The sequence below is a fragment of the Papio anubis genome, chromosome 8 (genome assembly GCF_008728515.1).
Source record: "Papio anubis isolate 15944 chromosome 8, Panubis1.0, whole genome shotgun sequence".
NCBI lineage: Eukaryota > Metazoa > Chordata > Mammalia > Primates > Cercopithecidae > Papio > Papio anubis.
In genome coordinates, this window is record NC_044983.1 from 102562814 (window position 1) to 102586555 (window position 23742).

Consider the following 23742-nt stretch of genomic DNA (forward strand, 5'->3'; position numbering starts at 1 on the left):
TAGACTAGGCTTTGCTCCACGTGGTCTCTAATCCTCCATTAGGCTACGCTGGGCTTTTTTTCATGCCAAAGGTAGAATGTTTCCGACCGGACTCAGAACTGGCACAGAGTCATCACTTCTGTTATGTTCTATTGGCTACAGCAAGCCCAAGCTAGCCATTCGGGGAGTAAGGAAATAGAGTTTATCTCTTTATGAAACAAGCTGCAAATTCGCATTGCAAAAGGTATGAATACAGAAAGGAGAAGAATAGACATCATTTTTGCAAGTAGTCTACCATGGGGCTTCCTTGTTTTGATTGGAATACTGAGTAGGTGGAATGAAGTTGTCTGGCAATGAAGGCTGAGATTAACCTGACCCGTTTATTTTAAATTCATGGAGTAGTGAGGAAACATTGAAGTGTTTGAGCTGGGAAAAACCATGTTCAGAAGTCTGGCTTTAGAAGGAATAAGCTTTTATGGTTATGAGGTGAATAATAGCACAGAGAGGCAGGATGAAAGAGTGTCTTTTCCAATCATCTAGGTGAAAGAAAATTAAGGAAGGTTTGAATCAATGTGGAAATAGGAGAAGAATCAAGCCCACAGATAAGAAATTTCTTGCAAGGACTGATAAGACTGCTGGTGGCATGTTAGGTGAGAGGGACAAGTAGCATCTCCTTTATGCTCCTTCCTTTTCCTCCTGTATACCAAACTCAAATTTTTAACACACATCCTCTTATTCTACATTCAGAGTTCCCAGAATATATTGTCCATTGTCACATGATAATGTGGCATTTAATAATTGGCAGGACACGACAATCATATTGTAGGGACATGGGCCTGAGACCCACTGCTTTGATCTACCATTCTAATGAGGCTAAGCTTTCTTAATTCATCCAAGACTGAAAGTTTTTCTAAGATTGAGGCTTTAGTTCATTTGGTAGATTTTTGTCAATGATTCTATAACTTCATAAATCTCTAATTTAAATTTCACAAAATATGTATTAAAAATAAAATGAAGTTGCACAAATATTACTTTCAATTTTATTTAAATCAAATAATATTGTGTTGATATGAAAAACTTTGCAAGAAACCACATGAATTTTAAAGACAAAATTAGAATACCTAATTACCCTATTCTGAAATAATTAAATGCAAAGAATACATATGTTAACTTGCCATAAACATGTAGGTATTACATAATACACATAATGGAGTCATAAAACATTTTACACTGCTTTATTATAAATAATTGGAAACAATATTTCATTTTTCAAACCCAGACAACAAAATAGTAAATATCATGCTTTCTTTTTTTTTATTACTTTATTTTATTTTTGTAATATGAGTTTGGAAATAGTATTCTTTATCCAAAAACTGGTTTAAAAAAGTGTCTGTAGGAACACAAAAGGACAAAATACTCATTTTCTTTCCCTTAATTGAAAACAGTCGAGAAGGTTTTTAGAGGAAGAGGCTTGCCTGCTATGGAGGAGCCACCAAGAATAGAAAAATGGTATAATACCTACAAATATCACTTGTAAGGCAAAAAGGGGTAGAATACAGACACATAAATATAAAAAAGACTTGATTGTAGACTTTAAAACATATTTTTCTTGACAATGTGAATAGCTTTATTTTTGCAAATGGAGGAAACCATTGAGGCATAGTGGATCAAGTCACCAAGTTTGAAGCTGGCATTGCTACCTTGCCAACAACTGTCTCTTTTGTAAGAGAGGAGACCCAATAGCTTTATTTCAATTTGCTCATCCCATAGTGACTCATGTTTTAATAAAAACCGTTCACTGTTATCACCTCGGACACTTAGAGGCAGAGAAGACTTCTCGAAAAAATACTGTAGTAACTTCAAGCACCCCAAAAATTCACTTAAAATAGATTATCCCATAGGAATATTCCCATTAAGTTATTTATAGCAACTAGCAGTCAGAATTTCTCTTAGGTGACTATGATTAATTTTCTTTTTGTATATATTTCCTTTACATATAATAGTTTTGCCAATTTTTCCCCCCGATAATAATTTTTAAAAATTTAAAATTGCCTAAGGGAATGGACTGAAGGAGACAAATACGAAGAGTGATGTATTTCATTAAGGGATATAGTAGATTTCTTTGAGCACTTGTGTTTATTTGCATCAATTAAGGACAATGTTGCATATTCCAGATTAATTAGCTATTAGGTTTATTGCAGATATAAACATGCTATGTACAATGATATTTATAATTATTTTATTTTTCATAGACTTCAAAGTGTTTCTTTTATAAACACTGGAACAGTGTGAATCTGGTAAGTATGTTTCCATTAATTAGCAAAATTTAAATTAACAAGACATAACAGGGTGAGTATTGAAGTTCTAAAAACATTTTTAAAATAATGAAGTTACATGTATGTATACACATGCTAGTAGATACTGTAAAATGAACCGCTCCAGAGTACTTGGTTTTACTTCAACTTAATATACTCCAAAATATTGCTTTCCTGTATAATATCAAAGGAAATATTAAATGCATGTATATTATTTTAAGAACTTGATGATATATTTTACATTCTTTTAGCTTTACTCAGGCTATAAATATATTTATATATCATTCAATCAGTTTTTAGAGTAAATGGAAACCATAGTATGAGGTGGTAAGTTTTCACCACATACATCCCTACTTGATTATGTCCATTTTTTTTTTTCTGAAAACTGTATCAAAAATCAGAGTATGTTTGTTTCTACTACACAGTTATTGTCCATGTACTACAATTCATTATGGCTTACAAAAATGGAATTTTCATTTGAAGATGGGTAAGAAGAAATCAGCCAGTAAGTATGACACTGGAATTAGGCTTCTGAAATCCATTAACATTTAACCAACTCAGAGGACAATGCTGTTCTAAATTTTTATCAAAATTGTGCAACAGTATAATTTGTTAGTAGGTTTGCATAGATATAACACCTTTTCACTGGTGTAATACATCTTTTCCAAAGGATTATGGCAGGCTTGTTTCTATTCTTCCTGTATATTCTCTTTTTCACTCTTTTTTTTCCTGTTTTACATGAAATTAACCATATTTATCATCTGGCTACCATAGTTCCAAAATAAGGTCCAGTAGTAGTTTGAAGCACAGCAAAGCTGAGCAGGTTCTTCCCTTTTTAAAGCTCGACAGTCAATGGAGTTTTCTATAGTGGAGCCACGTGAGCACTGTTTCCCCAAGTAGAGACTCCTGTGAACTCAAAAGGCTCCAGATTCACAGTCAAGGACCTTGGTGACTTCACATAACTACCACTTATTGCTGGAAGGGAGACAATTTTGTTTGCTTCTGAAGTTTTCAAGCACTTTCTCACCTGGCAGCTTCTCCAGATTTCTTTGTTGTTTTTACAATCACTTCTGACATTGTGCTTTCAAAAATCTAAAGGTCGAATCATCATAGTTGTGGAACGTAAGGAGTAACTGGGCCCTTTGAAGTAGTGCCACTTTATCCCATTCAGTTTTCCATGGTTTTGTCCCGCAGTATAGAACATTCCGTTTAAATTGGAGGGGCCACAAGCATCAAACCACCAGCCTGAAAAAATAGTTCATGATAGAAGAGAGAAGGAGAGGCAGCAATTATAAGTAAATGGAGTGTTTGGAAATTAATGGCATTAAATGATGGGAAGCTTGCTTGTTTTTGTTATGCTTATTTGCAATTAGGAGGCATCAGTAAATACATTCCCAGTAGTGAAACTGTTTTAAATGACTTCTGATTTAAGATTTGTGTGACCCATCAGAGACAGCAATGCTGTCATGGAAAGCAGCTTTCAGTGTGACTCCACTGGGACTCACTTCCTCTTGTAATGATGGGAAGCCTCTGGGCTTCAAGATACAATCTATATAAGAGATGGATTTACATGTAAGACAAGTGCAATAAGGAAAATGTATATACCCATAAGAGGCATTCCATCTTAAGACTGTTATTGGGAATAGAACAATTAATTATTAGTAAAGAAATTCAGAAACTTAGACAAGCAACTGAGATCTAAATAGAAAGATATTCTCCATCTACTGCATATGTTTGTCAATAATTGGCCCTAAGCTGCTTCTAAAATTAATTGGATACTGTGCGATGACTATGATGCTCAAAAGGACTTTTAATTACTGTGCCCTCTCTGTAGTTTATAACAATAGAAAAAGTGTTCTGCAATAATAGCCATTCAGTTCCTGTACAGCTATATTTTGTCTATGGTTATTTAAGTGCTTTCCAAACTTAGTAAAAAGAAAAACAATTTGATGAGTAACATGGAAATTCTGTGCTTATATAGCTCTCTATAAGGATAACTGGATAACTCAGTTTTATTTTTTAAATAAATTAAGTTCTTAGATTTTTAGATAAAGCATAGTGTTTTTTCCTGTCTCCTGAAGTAACACTACTGAATCTTTAGGGAGAGATTTATGCCAGAGACATTCTGGCATACTTTTTATTTGGATACAGTTGACCTCTCTTAGATTACAGACTTATACCTAAGGGACTAATAGCTAAAGAAAGAGAAAGCTGTACAGCTGATGTTTAACTGTAACATAAGCACCATCTTGCAGAAACTTTAGAAAAGTTAAGTGGAGAAAAGCTAGTTCTCATTTTTCAACTTTAGAAGATGAATATAGCTGGCTTGTGTTTATAAAGTCACACTAGAGGCGTAACAAGCTGCATTAATCACCAGTTCATACTGCGGAACCACAAGGTATGTCTTGATGAATTTGGAAAGACACTATATTCCATGCAGTTTTATCAACTGTATGCAAACAACATAAATGTTAATGTAGTCAAAACACGAGGGACAAAAAGGTTCTTGTTTGGCAAAGAAGGAGGAACTGCAAGTAAAATTCTACCTTTGTTTTTCTTAAGATTAATTCCCCTAATTTTTGATAAGTACAGCTGGTAAAAATGTGCTGTTTATATTATAAAAAGCATTCTAATATTAGTGAATTTATTTGCCCAAAAGACTTTTTCTAAAGGACTAAAATGAAACTCTAAGATGAAATTCAACTTGATTGCTTCTGTGTTTTAACTTTTCTCCTCCTTTTTTGTGACCTTCTTGAGGCACTTTTCCATTGCATTAATGAACTTTTTATAGTCTTTCAAATATGCACCATGGTCTCTCAAGCAAACACACTAACTCTATTGTTGAGACTGACGACGATTCATAGAATTCTCTTCCAAGTTGCATTAGGGTAAAATGTGTGTTTTTGTTTATTTGGTTTATAGAAAGTCACAAGAGTCCCAGAGGAGTACAGAAAGACAGACGTCTGTTGCAACAACAGCCTGGCAATAAAGAGCATAGGCTGAAAGATGCGTTCATCAGAAAACTTTGGGAAAACTTAGGAAAGAGACAAGAAACAGTAAGAGCCTGTGAGAGAGGTAAATTCATCTTGTGTATCTTCTTGAATGAATAAAGTGGGGTAATGTTTGCAATGAGTAAAATGGCATTTCGGAGACACTGAAAGAAGGCCAGTATGGCTGTGTCACAATCAATGAGGGGGATAGTCGCCTGAAGCTGAGAGGGTCTGAAGCACATCACCCAGTGTTTTGTTCATCATCCTAAAAACAATGGAAAGCCATGGTTTGTATATTGGCCTATCTCCTGTACTTAGTAGGACACCTAACAAAGTTTGCTTCCCAAATGACCGGTGGGTCACTGCTGGCTTGTTAACTGATTGACTCTCTGATTGGTTCTCCTTGTGAAGTCTTTGTTGTCTGAAGTTGTTTAGCTTACTAAAATGCTATATTTGATAGATACCCCAATATGCAACATCTGTCCTTATTGTATCCATTTTTTTCTTTATGTATCCATTCAATATATAATTATCGTGAAACGTTGTTACACAGTACTCAAGACAGAAGTAGTCCTTGCCTTCATGAAACTCATTTCTAATGAGAGAAACAGATGAATATATGTAAGCAGGCACAAAAATTACTATTAGGTTGGTGCAAAACTAATTATGGTTTTTGTCATGACTGTTCTTGACAAAAAATGCAATTACTTTTGCACCAACCTAATATAAATTATGACTTAAAATGTCATGAAGAAAATAAGTAGGAGCTCTGAAGGGAATAACTCGAGTTTTCACACTCGTGAAAGAAGCTGATATTTAACGAGACCTGAAAGAGCAGAGAGGCAGCCCCAGGAAGATGGGAAAAGATCCTGATAAGCAGAGTACAGCACCTGCAAAGGCGATGAGGAAGAAAGCCAGCTTGGGATGTGTAGGGACATCAGTGCAGCTCGTGCACAGTGAACAAGAAATGACTTGCAGGAAATGAAGGTGGAGGAATAGGCAGTCCTGGAGAGAAGTTCAATGTTTATGGAACAATTTGTAGTTTAGCCAGCCTGCTTGTCCATGATGAGGCAAACAAGTAAAACATTCTCTACAGATGGGAACCACAATCGAACCAGAAGAACCAGATCTGCTAGGTTAAATGTTTCCTCAAACACTGTTTAGAGCCCTCATTCTCTATGATCTTCCAAAGCTATCCTGAGCATATGTGACAGCATAAAAAAAAGAAGAAAATTGAGTCTAGAATCAATTCTGCAAATATTAACCAATGGATAGAGATAGGGGACAGGAATTTTTGGAAACAAAATTTCTGACTTTAAAGCATGCACAGTTTTGTGTAGGAGACAAACAAAATGCTACACATTGAGATGATAGCCGCTAAACAAAGAGAAGAAGAAAATGTTATGGAAATACAGAGGCAGTAGGTGCTAACTGTCTGAGGGACCACAAAGTTCACTCATCCAACAGCTGCTCTGGGTCCTGAAGGATGGGTAGAGTTCACTGAACAGAAAGAGATTCTACACAGTCTGTACTCTGGAAGAGCAGGAGAGAGTGTCTGCCAGCAGGTTGGCTTGGCTGGAGTGCCAGTGGGTTAAAGGGTTGGAGAATATAGGGCTAAAAAATAACCAGGAAGGAGAACATAAAGGTTTTTATTACACCTTTAGACATTTTCTTTCGGGCAATGGGAAGCCTGCAGAACGCCGGGGCAGAAGTTAGAAGACCCAGACTTTTCATGCTTACTTCATCAATTAATAACCAAGAGATCCTCCACAATAGTACCAATGGTATTTGATATTTACTGAATCGTTCACATGAAGGTATTTGTATGCATTTTCTCATTTTATCCCCCAAACAGCCTTAAGTGATGTGGCAAATACCATAATAAAGATACTAATGCTCACAGAGTTTAAGGAACTGTTTAAGGTCACATTCATAATACATAGATTCTAAGAACTGACCAACCATTTTCACAGCACAGTTATAAGGATCAAATAAGATAATGCACTATTATAGCCTATAAAAAAATCCTACTTAAGTGCCAGCTGTAAGTTATCTAGAAAATGGGGCAGAATGTTTAGGGCAGGAAAAAAAGAGACAAGACCTTGTGGAGCATCATAATAATTTACTAATAAAGACAAGGTCATCAGTGCCAACATATTTTCTTATTTGCTTAGTGGGGTTTATTAGAGAAATATGAAAATAATTAGACTCAAATAAGTACAGTTGTACAATGTTCATGTTATAAAATCTTGGCATTTAAGCTCCTAATTTTTTTAAATGTTTCATTTTGATCTCATTACAAATCAAGGAGTTTGAAATGTTCAATTAACTCTTTATCTTAAGACCAGTGGGCCGTGAATTCTGTGATCTGTCTCAGAGCAATCGATAATAAAGATGATGAATTAAGATGGAAGAAAATGAAATAAAAGAGCAATTATTTCTCATGACCATTTCAGTTTTACTATAAGATATCCTAACTTCAAGGTAGCAGAAGTAATTATTTCTGTGTAGGCAAGGATTCTCTGTTTTCTCTGATACATACATTAAAACAAATTAAATAATTTTTTTATATCAAATATGTAAAATAGTTTGTCCACTTTCTACCTTTATTTTTAAAAATTAAGCATGGCCAAGTCTTTTATACACAAATCCTGAAAATACGTGGTTTAAAGCATTTTTTCAAAGCAGGCAAAAGTATAGCAGAGTCCTCATTACTCATACGCATTTCTTGTATTTATAAGTGATCATAGATACTCAGTACATATGATACATTTGCATGGGATGAAGATGTTCTATGAATATACAGAAGAGTATGCCTGAGTTTGCAGTTCCTCTCTGATAAGATACTGAATAGCTGAATTACATATTCTGTGCAATCCTGGGAAAATATTAACTTTGTATTTTGTTTATGCTTGGGAATAACAAATAAGAAATATCCTAAAGCAATTCATCTAGGGAAGGCACTTCAAGCCTAAAAGAACTCAATGATGCAAGCAAAGGATCGAAAAAGCAGTTACCATCTGCTATTGGGACAACTGATAAAATGTCTCAAATGTTTTTTTGTTTTGTTTTGTTTTGGTTTGGTGTGGTTTTTTTTGAGATGGAGGCTCACTCTGTCGCCCAGGCTGGAGTGCAATGGCGGATCTTGGCTCACCGCAACCTCCGCCTCCCGGGTTCAAGTGATTCTCCTGGCTCAGCCTCCTGAGTAGCTAGGACTACAGGTGTCTGCCACCACACCTGGCTAATTTTTGTATTTTTTTTTTTTTAGTAAAGGTGGTGTTTTGCCATGTTGGCCAGGCTGGTCTCAAATTCCTGACCTCAGGTGATGCAATCACCTTGGCCTCCCAAAGTGCTGGGATTGCAGGCGTGAGCCACCACACTCAGTCTCAAATGTTTTAAGGTTGGCAACTACTGAGATGTACTTTGCCAAACATTTTTCCTCATAACTTGTAACCTCATGTATATTTTAATAAGAAATCTGAGATTCATGTTTCCAATTCATTTACACTTAACTCGTTAAAATTTAGTTTTGTAATAACTATTCCAGGTCTTTTAAAATTATTTGTGTCTTTTATCTTTGAAGCAGAAAATTCACATTTTATCACTAATAAATGAAACTTTGCCCAGAAAATAGGAATTTGATTCTCAACTTTGTACTCAGGAAGTTCAACTTTATTTGAATATCAGGAAACCTAACTCTTTAATTCTTCTGATTCTAAACAAAATGTCTCTCAACACTTCTTTTCTGTGATAAAATGTACAGCAAAATGAAAAGGTATATCTGTTTTTGTAGATTTCTTTTGTTCGTTTTCAATGCATGCATTCTAATCAGCAGTATGCAAAAGAACTTGCACAGAAATTAAGATTTTCGTCTTTCATCACTAACTAAGGATGAGTTTAAACTAAATTGACTGGTGCCATCAATGGGATCATAATGGAAAAAATCTCTTGGTGAATTTATGTGGACAAAGTTGGCCCTACCCAAAGCCAGCCTCAAGAAGCAGCTGCATGGGTCTTGCATGCAGGAGGCAAAGGACCTTGCTAGAAGTCTGTATTCCTTCTGTCATCTCGTACTATATCCCCTTCAGGCCAAGGACTTGTTTTTGTTTTTTGGGGGGCTGTTTTTTTTTTTCTTTCCTTTCTCTTCTTTTTGTTCTAAATATGAAAAGCTGTTTACCCTGGCTAGGAATATTGAATTCATTTAAAACTTCTAGGTATTCTTTTACTGCCTCTCTTCTCCCTCATACTTCATTTTGCTTTTAACCATGTTTAAGTGAGGAAATGCTTGCGAAAAGATGCTGCAAACAGTACAATAGAGCTCTATCATTCTCTTTGAATGTCATTCCTTTTAATGGAAGCAGTAGAAAGAGTAGATAGAACAAAGGTCTCTGGAGGTTGAGTACCTGCATTTAAATTCTACTTCCGACAAAATTCTGTGACCTATGGCAAATTATCTAACTTTTCTGTATCTCAGTTCTTGCCAAAAGTATTATTGTGGTCTCTATTTCCAAGAGTTTTTGGAAGCTTCATATAAGTTATTAAATACAAATCATTTAGGATAATACAAACATATCTGTTAGAAAGAGTTCAATAAGTTTTTAAATATTATTACTGAGTACAATACAAAGTTAATTGGTTATTTTTCATCCACTGCCAATCATTAAGCTTTGGTTGTAGCCTTGCGCGAGAGGACTATCAGTTCTGATTCACCTTTTTCCAAACGTATAAAAGACATTTTCTGATACTCTTTGCTCTTTTCCTAATAAATGAAACTTTGCCCCAGAAAATAGGAATATAATCTTAAACTTTGCATTTTAGGAAGCCCAAATTTATTTGAAAGTTGGGAACCTAACACTCAAATTTTTACAATTCTGCAGTTTAGTCTTTGGGGTTATTCTTAAGTTAGTTTCAGTTCTTGATAGTCACCTCTTTGTTTCTTGTTTGAGCATAGAAATACATGTATGTATTAGGCATTTTAAAAATAAGTTCATGCAAGAGTCACATTTATACTAACATTCATTTACTTTATGTCTTTTCACCAGAATAATTTGTAATTTTGCAATGTCCTTTCAGAGTCTCTGCTAACATATTTACTCATCAAACCAATGCCACACACTTTGGCAGTCACTTGGAATACAGTAGTGGACAGCACAAAATCCGTGCATTCACAGAACTTACATTTGTGTAGAGTAGGCTTACGTTTTATGTACTAAATATAGAAATTGGGTTGAAATAAAAGTAATGCAATGTATATTTATATAGTCAATCTTACATTAGTCATATGGATCTTCTTTTCTCTCAATATTTTTACCTTGAAACTTAGAGAATTTTAGTTATCTGATCATGCTTAGCAGGTCCTTACTGGATTCTCAAAAATGCTAAGACGATTATATTTTCCCAAAGATCTTGTCACTTCAAGGTCATACACCAGTTGAAAAAACTGCTGGCTTCTATCATTTTCTTTGTCTTCTTTAAGATTATATAGTAGGCAAAGTGAGCATTTATCAACTCTCTGCTGTTAGCATCTGGAAAGTTCTAGATGTACTAAGAAATTTATGTGTATGGCTTTTTCCCCTCTTTAAGGACTGAACTGAAAAATATCCTTTGTTAGCTTTAGAAAGTCTTATATATCAGTTAACATGGTTTATGCGTTGGGAAAATAAATCAGAGTTTCTACTTCAATAGATTATTTCTATAGAAAGTTAGGTCACATTTTTACATAGCCTTTATATTATGCACTAAATATGGAAATTATATTGAAACTAAAGTAAGGAATGTAAAACAATAATGTATTTGTTTTTGTGGTTAACAATTTTTAATAATTACAGTTTATGACAGATTTTTAGAAATAATTCTTTAAATATAATTTTAATAATTTTAGTTAACTGTAGCTTAAGCAAACTTTCAGAAATGCTGATTTTGAAAGCTCCTAATTTAGTACCAAAGATCGTTTGTTTTATGCTGAAGGTAAGTTTGTTTTGAATGTGACAATCTAGTAACAAGAATTTGTTATTGTCTTAATTCTGGAATCAGAATTTTTCACATATTTATCTCCACATACAATAAATCTATACAAAAAGTATGCATTGAATGAGATTATATTTTCATTTTCTTAATGTTAAATAGTAGATAAAACTATTTCTTTTACATTTTTAATGAAACTTATGCTCTAGCCTGTCTTGCTCATTTCTTTAATAGTAATTAACCCCTTTAATAGGTGCTCATTAAAAATATCTTAAATTGACAGAAGAAAGCAAAGAAATAAGGAAGTTAGGAAATGAAGAACAAAGATCAAGTCCTACTTTCGGTCTAGCTGAAATACCTTCTGCTTTCAATTAAGCCTATTTCCTGCCATTCAGTCTTTTACCGATAAGGGTAATGATACCAGATTTTCCAACTAGAATTCCTCTTTGTACTTGAAGAAAACTAGGATAGTTAGTGGGAAATAAATCTTATTTTACTCTTAATTCCTTTTAGAAGAAACAAAGGAAAAATATATAAATAAAGAAGATAAAACAAAACTTTAATTGATAATGACAAAGAGCTATGAGTTACTAGCTTCAAAGAGTACGAAGTCTCACTGCTTAAGAGATGCTATTTTAAATAGGCAACAGGCTCAAATACTAAGTTATAAAAAAAGAAAGGAAAAATCATTAGATGAGGAAAATGGCTCTAAGGGAAACTTTGACAGAATAAGTAGTAGTGGTGGGGAGCATCTAAGTAGGACCTAAGTTCCAGGCAATACTCCAGTTACCTGGACTGTCAATGACATTCATCCTTACGTTCTCCAGTTCTTAGCTATCTAAATTCCACATTTTAGCTTTCCATAATAAATAACTTTGCAAGACCTGGATTCTTTCAAAGGGACATTTGATAAGGTAATGGCATTTATTACAAAAACACATTTACTTAGACTATTCCAGCCCAAGCAATAAGTGGAAATATTCTCTCCCAAACATGTGTTTATTGGTGAGTAAGAACTGGGTCCAAGAATAATTATGGATGAAAGAACATGACAAAGTTCAATCATTTAAAGTAGAAATAAAATCATAAATCTGAGTAGTGAAATTTTCTCAATGACAACCAAGATGTACATTCTCCTCTTTGCTTTACTCCATATTTTCATTATTATGACAGAAATATGAACATATTGGAATACTCTTCTAAGGACACATTTGAAAGATTTTACTGTTGGTTTTTCATGTATTGTATTTATTTGGTAAGAAAAAATACCTGTAAAAATAGACATGGAGAAAATAATATTTCAATATTAAAATGTGCAGGAAATTGAAAAATCAAAGTCCCTTTGTCCTTGTATACAGTTGCTGACAATTTCATTTATGAGATCAGGGATGTAATAAAAAGAAGAATTTTATTTCAGGAAAAAGCTCAAGACCTACCTTGTGTGTACCATTTTTTAAAAAAAAAATCTTAGATTTGTAGCAACTGTTTCTGGGGGTGAGGGCTGAGGGAGGAGTCATAAAATTACATATAGGAGACTTTTTAATATTTGATCATGTTAAATATGACGCCAAAAGGATATGTTCAAAGCTTAAGGAAAAGAATATGAGGCCGGGCGCGGTGGCTCACGCCTGTAATCCCAGCACTTTGGGAGGCCGAGGCGGATGGATCACGAGGTCAGGAGATCCAGACCATCCTGGCTAACATAGTGAAGCCCCATCTCTACTAAAATTACAAAAAATTAGCCGGGCGTGGTGGCGGACGCCTGTAGTCCCAGCTACTCCGGAGGCTGAGGCGGGAGAATGGCGTGAACCCGGGAGGCGGAGCTTGCAGTGAGCCCAGATCGCGCCACTGCGCTCCAGCCTGGGCGACAGAGCGAGACTCCGTCTCAAAACACAAAAAACAAAAAAACAAAAGCAGAAAGGAATATGATAGAGGCAGAATCATAATAGGTTAGTTTTGATAATATTGGGGCGGGTATCATATTGAAAAGATGTCAACATAGGTGGCATGGCCGGGGTCAATGGGTTGTGATTTGATGATAGCAGTAATGGAAGGGTTGGCAACAGGGAGGAAGACAAAAGATTTATCCCAAACTGGCTGGGCATGGTGGCTCATGTCTCATGCCTGTAATCCCAGCACTTTGGGAGGCTGAGGTGGGTGGATTACCTGAGGTCAGGGGTTCCAGACCAGCCTGGTCAACATGATGAAACCCTGTCTCTACTAAAAATACAAAAATTAGCTGGGCATGGTGGTGCGCACCTGTAGTCTCAGCTACTCGGGAGGCTGAGGCAAGAGAATCGCTTGAACCCAGGAGGCAGAGGTTGCAGTGAACTGAGATCACGCCATTGCACTCCAGCCTGGGCAAGAGAGTGAGACTTGGTCTCAAAATAATAATTATCCAAAACCTACACTCCATACTTTTCCAAGCTCTATTCATTGATGAAGATAACGTCAACCTAATGATTTATTTCATTGGTTTTAAAATTTGAAAGTTATTTCAAGAGTTACAAGATGGTCATTCATGTACTACACTCATTCATGTACACTACTACTTCACTAATTCATGTACTACATTTTCTAATAGGTTTCTATGTGTCACAATCAGCTGTGCTAGATGTTTGGGATGAAATGGCAAACATTAACTGTCATTCATTTTCCTGAGGTACAATATAGAGATGAGTTTCTCTCCCTGCTGTCTCACAGAGTGGATCTGGAGTTCAAGTAAGATAGTACAACATGTGCAGCAATATGTAATATGTTATAATAATGGTAGTAATGTAGTGTTGGGAAAAGAAAATATTAGATTTGAACAATTTTTTCCTTACTAATATGAAAACATGTTTTGTAATAAAATTAAGACAGAAAGTATATTAGAACAATTGAAGGTGGTAGTGATTGTTACTATAGTAAGAGAGAGAAGCAGCAGTAAAACTGTGAGAGGAGAAACACTGAAATAGGAATTTCTCTTACAATTTTGTTTGATGCCAACTCCTTTCCTGCCAGACCCTATAACATTCTTGAGCAATAGCATTTGCCATTGGGTTTTATCTTAGTGTTTCCCAAACTTCAGTCAGTCATGTATCAACTTCACAGTTTTGCCATATCCACTTATAACTTTTATTAATATGGATCAATTTTTTCTTTAAATCAATTATTTGTTAAATACAGAATATTGTGAATGCATTCTAAAATGCAAGTTTATATCATTCATTTAAAGAGGAAACCAGCACCACTTGCTGTAATAGAAGTTAGACATAGCCAGATGCCAGGGTGGCTCATGCCTGTAATCCCAGCATTTTGGGAAAGCAAGGTGGGCAGATCACTTGAGGTCAGGAGTTCAAGACCAGCCTGGCCAACATGGTGAAACCCCGTCTTTACTAAAAATAGAAAAATTAGCCAGATTTGGTGGTGGGCGCCTGTAATCCCAGCTACTCAGGAGGCTGAGGCAGGAGAATCACTTGAACCCGGGAGGTGGAGGCTGCAGTGAACTGAGACAGCACCATTGCACTCCAGCCTAGGCAAAAAGAACAAAACTCTGTCTAAAAAAAAAAAAAAAAAAAAAAAAAAAAAGGTAGATATGAAACTCATAAAATTAAAACAAAATAACATTATTTAATTTTAGGTATGTGCCATTGCTTAACCAAGGCTCTGAGACTACGGGTTTTTTTGTTTTTTGTTTTCTTTTTGCCAAGAAGCATCATTGGTAAGTGCTGAGGAAGTATTACAGATGTGATAGCACCAAACTGAGAATTTCTCTGTGGGGCAATCATAAGGCTGGAAAAATATTTAAAATGTACAAAAGGATTAACTTTCTTACTCTATGATATGATATTATTTAATGATGTCTCCTATACTAGCTAAAATATCTTGCAATGATTAATATTACATAGTGTAAAACTCTGGTATAGCTGGTCTGAACTGTGTTACTTTTGGTTTAACTACACCTCTTTATTTTTCTTATCTCATTTCAACAAAATGATCAATTAACTTACTATATAATTGCAAAGTAGTTTGTAAGAAGTAATTACTGTATATGCTGAGTTCCCAAACTATTGTTCATCTTACTAAGGGGATCAAGATGCTTATTTAGAAAGTAGAATATCTGGGACTTAAGAGACTAAAAAATGTATTCAGAACCAAGCTTAGCACACTTTCACTATTGATGTTGGGGCAGGATGCAAACCTCTAAATATGCTAGCAATGTCTTACACAAGAACGCAGGGTAAATTCGTGGACAGAACAAAATGATCTCTAGGGACTTGCTCTTAACTTTCCTGACCATAAGATCATACCCCGTTCTCATAGATAAGAAACCTTAAGCCCCAAACCAATGAAACATAGCTTAGAGAGTGGCCCCATAGGACTTACCTCCTGTTAACATGAGGGCACATTTGCACATACAGTTGTCATTATCAGCATCTTTAGTGCTGAAATCAGCACCGTGTAAGATCAGGCTGCTCTGTTTTCCTGCTGTCCCAGTGTGACCTTTTAAATACAACCTGAAGTCAAAAAGAAAAAAAAGAAAGATAAGCCATTCGACAGAATAACAGAACCCAGAAGACCAACTTGTTGAATGTTTGCCTTTTCATCATTTTCTTCTTTCTTTGAACTCAGCCCTTCCAACAAACCTCTAGAAGATGCAAGCTATCTGAACCAAAAGAACAAAGGAAGGAAAAAGTTTATGTCATTATGCATGCTCAAACTCATATGGTTCTCTGATAATGCAGGATCCAGAAAACATAAAAACCTTGGTTTATTTTTTAATACAGGTATTAACCTCTAAACCTAAATGCTTTTTACAATGTCGATTCAGCATCTCACTCCGTTAATCCATTAATATATAATATTGCAGATGTGCTAAAAATTATTCATAGCAATACAAGGAGTAAGTGTCATTGATTGAGGACTTGCTCTGTGCCAGGCACTATGCTAAATAATTTCCAGTGGTTATTTGATTAAATTTTTATATTAAATCTGTGATCCCTATATTAACATCCCCAAATTGTATACCAAGGTTTAGCGAAGCTATGTAAGCTGGAATTTAGCTTGTATGAGTCTAAAACTCAAGCTTTGAATCATTTTGCATTCCCTGGACAAATGTTTGCTGAGCACAAGCTATATACCCGTTATTGATCTAGGCACTTAAGACATATAAGAAAACAAAACAAAAATGCATGCTTTTGAGGGACTTGTATTCTAGAGGTATCCCTAACATTAAATTCAAAATCCCATCTGTTTAATATGGCATTCTTTGAAGAACCTATCTTACTATTTAGAAACATTTCTTACATAAAACTTGAATTAACCTAGATCAGTGGCCCTCTAATGGTTGTGCATATAACAAATCATCTGACTTTTTGTTTAAAAGGCCTGTTTACTAATCCCAGGAATATTTGTTTTCAGCTAGCATCTCAGATTTCTCTGCAGACTGTCCAAAGAGAGCATTTTGTCAAGTATTGTCCTAGAATCCAAGAACTAGTGGACGAATCACAATAGTTGCCAAATGTAATGCCCTGTCTGATGTTTGCTCATTTCCTACTGATCGTACACACTGCTTTCATATCCTTCTGGGCAATGTAGTGCTTAGAACTAATGTAAACTTGCTCAAGTCCTTCAGTGGCTTCACAGGGCTTACCGTACTAAACTGAAGTTGTTGTATTGACAGCTTGATGCCCAAGGTGTTCTCTGGCCTAGACTCTAGCCCCTCTCTCTCTAACTCTACCTAACACTGCTCCTGCATACCAGTACAATGTTTTCATCAGAATCATGTAGTAATATCCCCTTCAAATTCATATAGGTCATCACCTGCATGCCTGGATCTTATTTATGAATACTATCTACCCACAGTATAGTTAATGGGTGATTCATGTCTCTGTATGAATGAGACACTCCTAAAACCTAGGCTGGCTCTGAGCAAAACATTACACTACTATGAAATAGAATAATAAAGATCAGTTAATATTTGGAGATATATTTCAACTTGTGTTTGCATCTAGGTATATGTATATATCCTATTGTTTGTGGTATTTGATATTATTTTTAGCAAAAAACAATATTATTGGATGTTTGTGCAATATTTTACAAATATTCTGCAGAGATTTTGAGCCAGAGCAAAGTATACAAGTAAATCTCAGTCAGCTTTTGTTGGTTGCAATAATTAATGGAACTTCTGTTTCACAGTAGTACAAATAATTTTCTAATGTTCAATTACCACACAAAAGCTTGTATTTTAAAACTCTGAGAGGCAGGCTACAAGTCATTGGTGATACAAAATTGCAGAATTTTTTAAAGTGCCAATTCACATTTCAGGCTGCAGCCAGCCCAAGTGGAGGTGGGTTTCACCAGGGAAAGTAAGGTGACAGATCACCAAAGGGAGTTTTGGGACATGTTACCTGGATGAATTCGCCACCTTCCAGAGCTGGTGAGAACTTTCAATTTGATCACTCTTTTGGAGGTCCTTGACCTCCCAAAGACAGACACACATTGGCAAAACTAACAGAGACTTTTGTCAGGCCTCCATTTGCAGTCAAAGTAGGAATATGGTAGGGACCCAGTCTCATGGTCTTCTTAGAGAGAATTTCACACAGAAAGCCAAATTATAATCAGAAAGTTCCTTGTTTGGTGAAGACAGAATCAGAATTGAGAGAATAAGTGAATGATTCCAAAATTAAGTAGCTACGTCTCTCCTAGCCTGAAATCTGCTCTACTGGGACTGGGAGAGTTTAGCCCATAAGCACTCTTGAATGAGCAATGGCAATTTTAACTTTGATTTTTTGTTTCTCTGTGATTTGTAATGGCCTTCCTTCTTATGGTAAGCCAATGCCATTTTCTCTGCAGTAGCTTTAAGTTCACTAATAAAGACAGACTTTCCGGGATGCAATGATTTTCTACAGTGTCTTTTGCAGGGAATTCAGCACAAATGTTCGATTCTAAATAACAGACTGCTTGCTATGTGCTTGAATACATTGTTTATACTTTTATCCTTTCACATAAGAGTTACAATCTAAGTCTCATAATTTATAATTATTTATTTGTGTAATCAAGGCAATACAAATGCACAATTATAAATTTGAGATGAAAAGCAAAAAGAAGAAATAAAAATCAACCCAAATCTCGTCACTGAGTTTAACTACTCTTGTCATATTACAGATTTTTAGTATTTTCCTTGTTTCTCCCCACTAAATATAAAATATTATTTATTTTTAAATATACATGTATCTGAACACATTCTTATAACATTTTGAACACTATAAGTAAAACTTCTGCTCACAGCCCCATTTCATCTCTTTCTTTAGAGGTATCCTTCAAGAACAATCTCTCCCCACGTGAAAATAGAAATAGAAATAGAATTATACTTTACATGTTTCTGTATGAGATGATTTTCAAATATAATTTTATGACCACTTTTACATGCCATTACATTTTTTTCTCTAACAGCATTGGGAAGCTATTGTATGAATATATCATCAGTTGTCACAAGATTAAGGCTGCCTTCAGGTATCTCTCTATATGTGTGCTGGTATAGGTATTAGGATTACAATAAAATCCACATTTCTTTCTTGACCTTTCCCCGTATGAATGTCATCAATGCTATGTTAGGCTCCATGAGTAAAGAGACGTCTTTCCAGATCTATTTAAGACTTGGAGGTCAGTTTCTAGTCTTGGCAGCTCTTCTCTAGATTATCAAAAATGATTTACAGCTAGTCTCACTGCCTTGAGTTTCACTCCTTCTTCCCCTTCTCCATGAAGTCCATGCAGCTCATTCAAAAACATGTGTCTCATCATTCCTCCATCCTGGTTAAAGTCGCTCAGTTGTTCCTCCAAAATTCAAAGATAAAGTTCAAATTCTTTACTGTGGTTTGCAAGGCCTGTGAAGTCTAGTCCTTGTCTACTGTCTACTTTTCCCATGTCTCACCCACTCCAACCCTCCCATGTCTTGTTATTTTCTGCACATACACATAGTGCTCTAGCCTTACCCACTCACTTATTCTCTCTAAGCAACACTCTTATTTCTCCATACATTTGCAAGTACCATCCCCTCTTCCTAGAAGGTACTCTCCAGGTTTGAACAGCTGCTGAACTCCTATCCATCCTTTAAGATTTGTTCCAAGTATAACCTCAAAAAGCATCAAATCAGCATCTTCATGATGACACTTACTTGCTGTATTTTAATTGTCTTTTCACTTATCTGTTTCCCATAATAAACTGTGAGCTCCTTGAGGCATAAACTATGTTTTACTCATCTTTGAATCGCCAGAATCTTGAAATCTTGAACAGTCTCTGAGATAGAGAAAGGCCTCAATGTTCATTGAATAGATGGATGATGGGTGCGCTAAGCAATTAACTTTTGGTAAGCTCAAGGTAGCAAGCAAAAGCAAACTCAAATATAAAGAGCTCTACTATCAAAATATACTTGGTCCATGTTTCAGAAGGACAGCTTTTACATTTCATTTAGTTAGGTGCTCAACATATCCACCTAGGTACCCACTTCATTGCCTATCCAACTCAAATGATTAAAAAAATATATGTAGGTGTGTGTATGTGTGTGTATATGTACATGTATACACACACACATATACATTATATATATACACACACACACATATACACTATCTCATATCCTTCTTATTTTTCCAGTTTTTTGTTCTTATTTTCTCAGAGACTCCAGAATATAAAAACATGAGTGAGGCACTATGCAGATAGAGTAAAGGAAAAAAGACTATGTCTTAATTCTTATTACTCCTTACATTTTATTGAATGATTTATTTGTATCGTATGAATAGCCAATTGAGAACAATTTGAAAGCAAACTCAAAATAAAAATATGCTTAAGGTTAATGTTTCAGCTAAAATTATTTTTTTAAAAAGAAATATTCTAATAAGGTGTGAACCTAATTCCTTAAGGTCCTGCCTTGAATAAACATTAAAACATAAACATAAAGCAGAAGTGGAGACGAGTTGCAAGATGTGCAATGTAAACAGTGGCATATATTGGTTGGAATGATGTACGAGTAGAAGAGACTGATATTTTGAGGAATAATGAATGTTTCGCGGTTCAAGACTTAGTAGCACTTGTAATTTACATGAAGTAGCATTCATCCCCCATGTTTATATCCTTAGCATGTCACAGAGGAGTGGCTTATGCTCTTTTATGGAAGAGACACACAGTCTCTTGCACTGGGAGATAAAGATGAAATTTCATAAAAATCATTTCTTCTAAACACTATTTTTAAAACTTTGCAAATGAGGACAACTGTGCTTCTGTGGAATCCCAGAAGGACTCTGGGAGAAACTATACAGTCCAGAATAGGTCCCCTGCACAGTTCAGGGGCTCATTCTTTCTTAGCAGCTCTTTAGCTAGCTCAGAGTCCCAATTTTTGGCCCAAAGCCAACAACCACAGCTAGTTATTTGATACAGGTAAATTAAGGACCAGTCACTCATTAATGCCAAGTATTTCTGTAATTAGATTAGAAAAACAAAACAACAAAAAAAACTTGTTTGAGTTGAGGCTCAAACAGAACATTTGGATGATTCTTTTTAACACTGGTTCTGGCTAATATCTAAAGTCCTTATGTGTAATTGACTATCTGTGGCTTTCTCTATGAAGCTAATAGTTGTTCCAAATAGACTTTCAGTTTATGAAAGAAAAATCAATATACAGGACGGCTTTGCACCTGACTACGGTGACAGTGAAGTGGAAGTGTGAAACATTAGTGAGAATACATCTCCCAAAATAACAGCCTGGGAATCCTGGTTATTTATTTCTTGAGTTTAGCCAGTGTAGACATGGCTTGTATGAAAGACGATATGTTAGAAGATAAAAACACAATGTTCCTCCAGTAAAAAGCATCAGGGACAGACATAAGGAAGCTGTGAAAAACAAAACAAAACAAAAAACTCCAGAGAATCTCATTTGATGTCACCAAAAAGGCAGCCACAAAATAGAATTATGGCATTTAGTCTCGTCCATGTATTTTCTCTTAATAAAGAAAAAAAATATGAGTCCTTCAGAAGAATGACTATAAAGAATGTCAACATTTTTATTTTTTCAATTAGTATATTGTAAGAAAACTGATGTCTATTGAAATTAGTCATGATTCTCTAGTCATCTTTGATAAACATAGTTACTCCTTTACAACCACTTTTAGAAATTTCAGTAATTATAAAGACTAAATCATCACATTTCTTAATGAATATAGGACAACAGTGAGTTCTATTATGGAAGAACAGGCTTCAAAATATCCCTACATATCATCCAAGAGATTCTAGAACTTTCTTTTCTTTAAAATGGGCAGCACAATCTCATGAATCCAGTTTCTTATTAATTTTGTCTACTTAAGAGACTCACTCTCTTTACATTTTTGCATGTTCACCATACTCAGGGGGCCAAGCATCTCTTTCATGATCCAAGGCAGTGGGAGTTGTTTGTATGACAAATTGAAGTTTGGCCTCAAACCTTTAAAACAGTAGACAGACTCTCAGATATCTGAACTTTAAGGTCGTAGGTACTGACAAGCTGAGCAGATTTTTATTTTAGCTCTGAGCTCTCTCCCTGCCACCATATGGAACTAGTTTATCTTTCTCACAATTACTAAGAAATTCAGAATGACCTTCATGGTTCTCTTTCAGAGGCTGGTAGCAATGACTCAATCTGACAGAGTTTCCTGACATGGCTATGACTTCTAGTTGCTCCTTTTGGGCTGTCTCTGCCATATTCAACCTCTCCAATCCTACCCCCTTTCCACTGAAAGAACTGCGAACCGTTAGCCAAGAGGGATGTCAGAGCATGTATGTTAGCACTGACTTTTCCACATCCTGGAGATATATTCTGTAACTCTATTGTCCACACATGAACAAAATTCTGTACTTATTTGCAATAGCCTATCAATGAATATGTGAGAAAATTCTAGAAAAATATGTGAAGCAAAGTTAACACACCTATGAAAAAGTGAGTGAATATATTAAAGACATTCAGTTGTATAATCTGTATTCCAGAAATGTTTGAAAGAAGTTTCCAAAGAAAAGAGGATGTGAGTAGGAAGATTAAAAGAATTGATAATGTGAAGTGTGACTAATCAAGAATTAAGGCTGTGATAAAGACTTATAGATATCTAAAAACATTTAAAAAATATACAGATCAAGCAGATACAGGTAATTTGGTACAAAATAAGTTGTAATGAAAGAAATAACCATCTATAAAGCCATTAACTAAAACTTTTCCTTTTTTCTCCTTCTCCTCCACACACACAAAATGGAGAAATAAATAAGCCATTGGCTTCTGCAAATTAAGGCTGTGTCATGAACACTTGTGTCTGGAGAGACAGCATGTCATCACAGAGTTTGTGGTGTACCTGTCTGGGTTTGCGATCTAGCTCTTATTCTTTCCGATCCTCAGTTGCCTCATCTGTAAAATACTTCTACTAATAGTAATGTCCTGCCAATATTTTGTGAAGATTAAACGAGGTGATACCTGGAAAGCCCTTAAAAAGATTGCTGCATGCAAAGTAAAGTAAGTACTTGACTATTTGCAAAAAAAATCAAAGTAATCAAACTTGCCTAAGCAATAACCATAAAATACACAGTAGTTCGATAAGCGTCAGTTATGGGAATGACTAAGTCTAAATTACACAAGTATAAACATATATGACCTTGATAGACATATGTAAGTGTTCTGAGAGTGATAAAAACAATGGGATAGAGATATAGTTCATGAAGACAGGCATGGAGACAACAAGCCAGAGAAATTAAAGATGAAAAGGATCAATTTTCTCAAACCCGTGAGGCCCCATATCCTTTGGAAGTTTTTCTTATTTTATATAGATGAAGAAGAGTACTAAATATGAAGGACAAGAAACCAAAAAGTTGCTTTGCTGATTGACTACGTGGTTAAGGTCTATGTTAATTTGACTCTAGATTGTCTGAATAAATATCCTTCAATTCAAATGTTTATCTTTTAATAAATTAAAATTTCAGACTTTTGAGAACCCTTCAATTTTCTTGCCATCATATAATATTTTATAGACTGAATCCAGTATATATTTATTTGGTTTTCCTTTCTTTACTCATAATTGATACTGGCAAAAAAAAAAAAAAAAATCCTGGAAAAATCATTCATCCCAACCTAATCTTTAATTCTCACGTCAACTTGCTGAAAGCTTTCTTTTTCTCATTAAATCTTCCATAATTGGTGTCATTTGTTTTGACAAGGAATTGGATCATTGGGAATCACCAGAATTTGTGCGTAATAATTTAACCATTATGTTAAGAAGGAAGACATTATCTTATTTGTTTCAGAAGCTACAGATGACCTGCGGCAGGCATGCTATTTATGTTTGAATATGTGTAATGGAAGATGTACACAAAAGTGTGAAAAAATATGAAAAATGGGGGAGGCAAGATGGCCGAATAAGACAGCTCAGTCTTCGCTCCCAGCGGCGACACAGAGCAGTGATTTCTGCATTTTCAACTGAGGTACTGGGTTCATCTCACTGGGA

The 23742-nt window shown here is 35.2% G+C and overlaps 1 protein-coding gene across 3 annotated transcripts in view; it reads right to left on the minus strand.

Annotated features, from left to right (window-relative positions):
- Positions 1-996: 996 nt before the first annotated feature.
- Positions 997-23742, minus strand: part of ANGPT1 (angiopoietin 1) — a 298250-nt gene continuing 275504 nt past the window's right edge. For 2 of the 3 annotated variants that reach the window (XM_003903066.5, XM_017962224.3), the window contains exons 8-9: positions 15617-15747; positions 997-3539 (exon numbers count right to left, since the gene is read on the minus strand). In XM_003903066.5, coding sequence (XP_003903115.3) covers positions 3379-3539; positions 15617-15747 — 292 coding nt within the window. In that variant the 3' untranslated portion in view covers positions 997-3378. The remainder of the gene's footprint in view (positions 3540-15616; positions 15748-23742) is intronic. The other variant, XM_009213479.3, reaches the window with a different exon arrangement.